A 3085-nucleotide genomic window follows, 5' to 3' on the forward strand; every position below is an offset into this window, starting at 1 on the left:
TGTTGCATTTTTTGGGCAGGATATTAGAAGAAGAGGTAGTTTCAGCAGCTTTGGCAGATTTTGATGCCAGATGTTTGGACTCGTGACCCCCCTGAGGTTGGTTTGTGTCTCCTCCCCTGTCCTTGAACTTGGTATTTTTCGTTTGCAGCCACTTATACTGGGGATTATATTAATATTATCTTCTCACTAATAAAAATCAGCATTGCTATCTGGCTCAAATCTATGCGGGCTGTGCTGTAATTAGTTTTTATTTTAACTCTGCAATTAATGACTGTGATAAGTGCAGAGTCATTAACTCTGTATTAATGAATCCAAAGACTAAATAACACCTGAACTGTGTCACTGATCAGCCCACCTGCAGCTCCTGTGATACTGGTAGAGTTCAGCTAATTATTTTTGGTTGTTTAGACCAACAGCTTCACTCTCTTAGCTCACCCGTTAATTTAGTTTTCACAGACACAGTGTATTTTACACTGGCAGTTTCACGGCCCACTGCAGACAGACGGCAAACATCTATCAGAGGAACATAGTTTGGCATTTAGCAAAAGAGGGAACTGGACATTTAACAGCTGGAGACAAACAGAACTTTGAGGGTGGTGAATATTCACCAAGCAGCCAAAGGTACGGATGCTGATGTTGCTGCTTGCGCAGGCAACCAAGAGGTTTCCTACAAACATCACTTAGTAATGTTTTCAGATCAAAAGTCCAAATATTCAGGTGTGACTAGCTCTGTAAGTTTTCACATTTAAATACATTTGTGTTCAGTTTCACAAAACACATTTATTTATTTATGCATTTCTTTTAGTTTTTTTAGGTGTTTTGTATAACAAGAATAAAAAGCATAAAGCATATATCAGATGGGTTATGCTCTTTATTTACCCTGCACTGCACCCCTGCTGCTGCTGCTCCATGTATTTAATGGCAGTGGCTATATTTAGCTCTGAAAGAAACTCTTATGAGGAAGTAATAACCTGCAGCATGCGCTATAAATGTGCATTTCTTTTTCTACTGAGCCTCCTAACGCCAGGTGTGAATTCACACTTCTGTGAAGTGTGCTTTGGTTTCCTGATTCAGAGGCATGGAAAGGATGGGAAAATGAAGACTCTGAGGGTTGTGCTGCATGGAAAAAAAACAACATAAACGACATTTTGCACCGATCGGGAGTCGCCATAAAAGCTCAAACCGTCGATCATGTTTGACAGAGCGCCGTAAAAACAACAGCGCTGTTCGTTTTATTGTGTCTGTCGTGAATACGAAGTCTTGTTTTCTCTCTCTGTGCAGGTGAGAGTGCGATGAGGAGAAGTTTCAGAGTGTGAGGCCATGGGCTGCACCTCGGCCAAGCAGGTGTCGGCCGTGCCCAGCGATGAGGAGGGACGCGGCAAGGCCTACAGCAACGGCGACGTCTTCACCGGTCAGTTCGCGAACGGATGTCAATAAAATCTTCACTGCTCCATTTCACTCAGTTGATTGCTCAGCGTGGACCCATTACCCCGCCTGCCCACACAATATACATCCTCATTGTTACAGCTCACGGTACTTCGGCGGAGTGTAAAGTTCTCCAATTCAGACAATAACTGTCAACACCGCCGCTTTTATTGGAGATGTCTGTGTTGACAGTTCGCGTAAGAGAGGAAGTAACCAGTTAGTGAGATGACGGCGTTGAGTCGTGTCCTTCGAGGGGACCTGGCGTGTTCGTTCCATCTCCATATTGCTATTCTTGCGTTTTTATTAGAGTAGAACAACAGAGAAACGTCTTCTCACTGACATCAAATGCTAAAAAAGTAAAAAGTGAAGGTTTCTGAAACTGTAAACGGTAAACTGCTGTCACAAAGCAGACAAAGGGTATTTGATGGGCATCATGAGTCCATACTGCTTTGGTAACCAGCCAGAAAGGTTTGAAAACAGCTGGATTAGCTCAAAAGAACAACAGTTTTAACAATGTTCACTTTCTACAAATGTGTCTCCCAAACACGACCTAATTTTGTAGATTTGATTAATAAAAAATGCAGAGATTCATTAGTAATGAATATACTACAGTCCTTAGTTGCTCCCTTTGCTTTAGCAGCGTGTAGCCGGCTGTTGTGTAATGAGGGGCAGGAATAAAAGCTGGAGCCGGAGAGAGATGATGGGTGGCGGAGGGATTAACAGCGATTAAGAATTAGGAGCAACACTCTGGTATAGCTGCAGGCGGGTGAATGCATGTGGCAGATGATGATCCACAGGAGGTCCCCTCTCTCTGTCTATCTGTCACCCCCCTCTCCCTCTGATCTTTCTAACTCCTCTCCAGCCTCTCACCTCCTCCCTGTAACCCCTCTCTAACTCTGCTCCTGCCCCGTTTCGTGCTCCTCTCTGTTCTCTTTGCCCTCTCGTCTCCCGCTTTGTCTTCTGAGCAGCGCCAGAACACGGCAAGGAGACATGAAGGAGAGCAATGAGATGAACATTTTTTTCCTTGAGAGAGGAAGAGAGTGACGTATTTTGGCGCTGCAGGCCTTTTTTTTTTCTTTCTTCAATCTATTCTCAACTTCTGTGTCTTCCCGTCCCCCCTTTCAAGGCCTCGCTCTTCTCTTCCTTTTTCTCTCTGTCACACTATTTTGGGTCTCTGCACCCCCTTCTCCTCCCTCCTCCTTCTCTTCCTGCCTTCATCTCCCAGTGTTTCTCCCAGCTCTTTTCCTCTCTTCTCTGGCACAACATTAGGTCAGAACCTTGTGTCCTTTCACATCCCCTCCTCCTTCCTCCCTCTTAGTCCCATCCTATCCCCTAGTCTCACTGTCAGTTGGTTAAAGGGAAATCTGAAATGGCAGTGCATGGGTTGGACTACTATTTGAGAGTGTGTGGGGATATCTTTGTGGGGACCAAAAATTGGACGATTACTATACTTGTGGGGGCCAACAGCCCTTATGGGGACCACACATTTTAAGGCATTTTTGAGGCTCAAAATGTGGTTTTAGCGTCAGGGTTACATTTGGGTTATAGTTATATTTAGGGTTAGGGTTAGGCATTCATTTTTGATGGTTAGGTTAAGGGTAAGGGGCCAGGGAAAGCATTATGTCAATTAGATGTCCCCACAAGATATGAATATCCGACG

The 3085-nt window shown here is 44.4% G+C and overlaps 2 protein-coding genes across 3 annotated transcripts in view; both read left to right on the forward strand.

Moving 5' to 3' along the window:
* Nucleotides 1-1411, forward strand: part of edem3 (ER degradation enhancer, mannosidase alpha-like 3) — a 25079-nt gene extending 23668 nt beyond the window's left edge. Inside the window, exons 23-24 of the mRNA XM_005932468.3 lie at nt 20-96; nt 1282-1411. The gene's annotated coding sequence lies outside the window, so the exon portion shown is untranslated. The remainder of the gene's footprint in view (nt 1-19; nt 97-1281) is intronic.
* Nucleotides 1-3085, forward strand: part of zgc:92140 (uncharacterized protein LOC447854 homolog) — a 48974-nt gene that overhangs the window by 11995 nt on the left and 33894 nt on the right. For both annotated transcript variants that reach the window (XR_006053686.1, XM_005932466.2), the window contains exon 2: nt 1282-1411. Coding sequence is in view for 1 of the 2 variants with exons in the window: in XM_005932466.2 (XP_005932528.1) it covers nt 1321-1411 (91 nt within the window). In the remaining variant the exon portion in view is untranslated. The remainder of the gene's footprint in view (nt 1-1281; nt 1412-3085) is intronic.

This window comes from Haplochromis burtoni, unplaced genomic scaffold (assembly GCF_018398535.1).
Source record: "Haplochromis burtoni strain Fernald_Lab_line unplaced genomic scaffold, NCSU_Asbu1 Contig_13, whole genome shotgun sequence".
Classification (NCBI taxonomy): Eukaryota; Metazoa; Chordata; class Actinopteri; order Cichliformes; family Cichlidae; genus Haplochromis; species Haplochromis burtoni.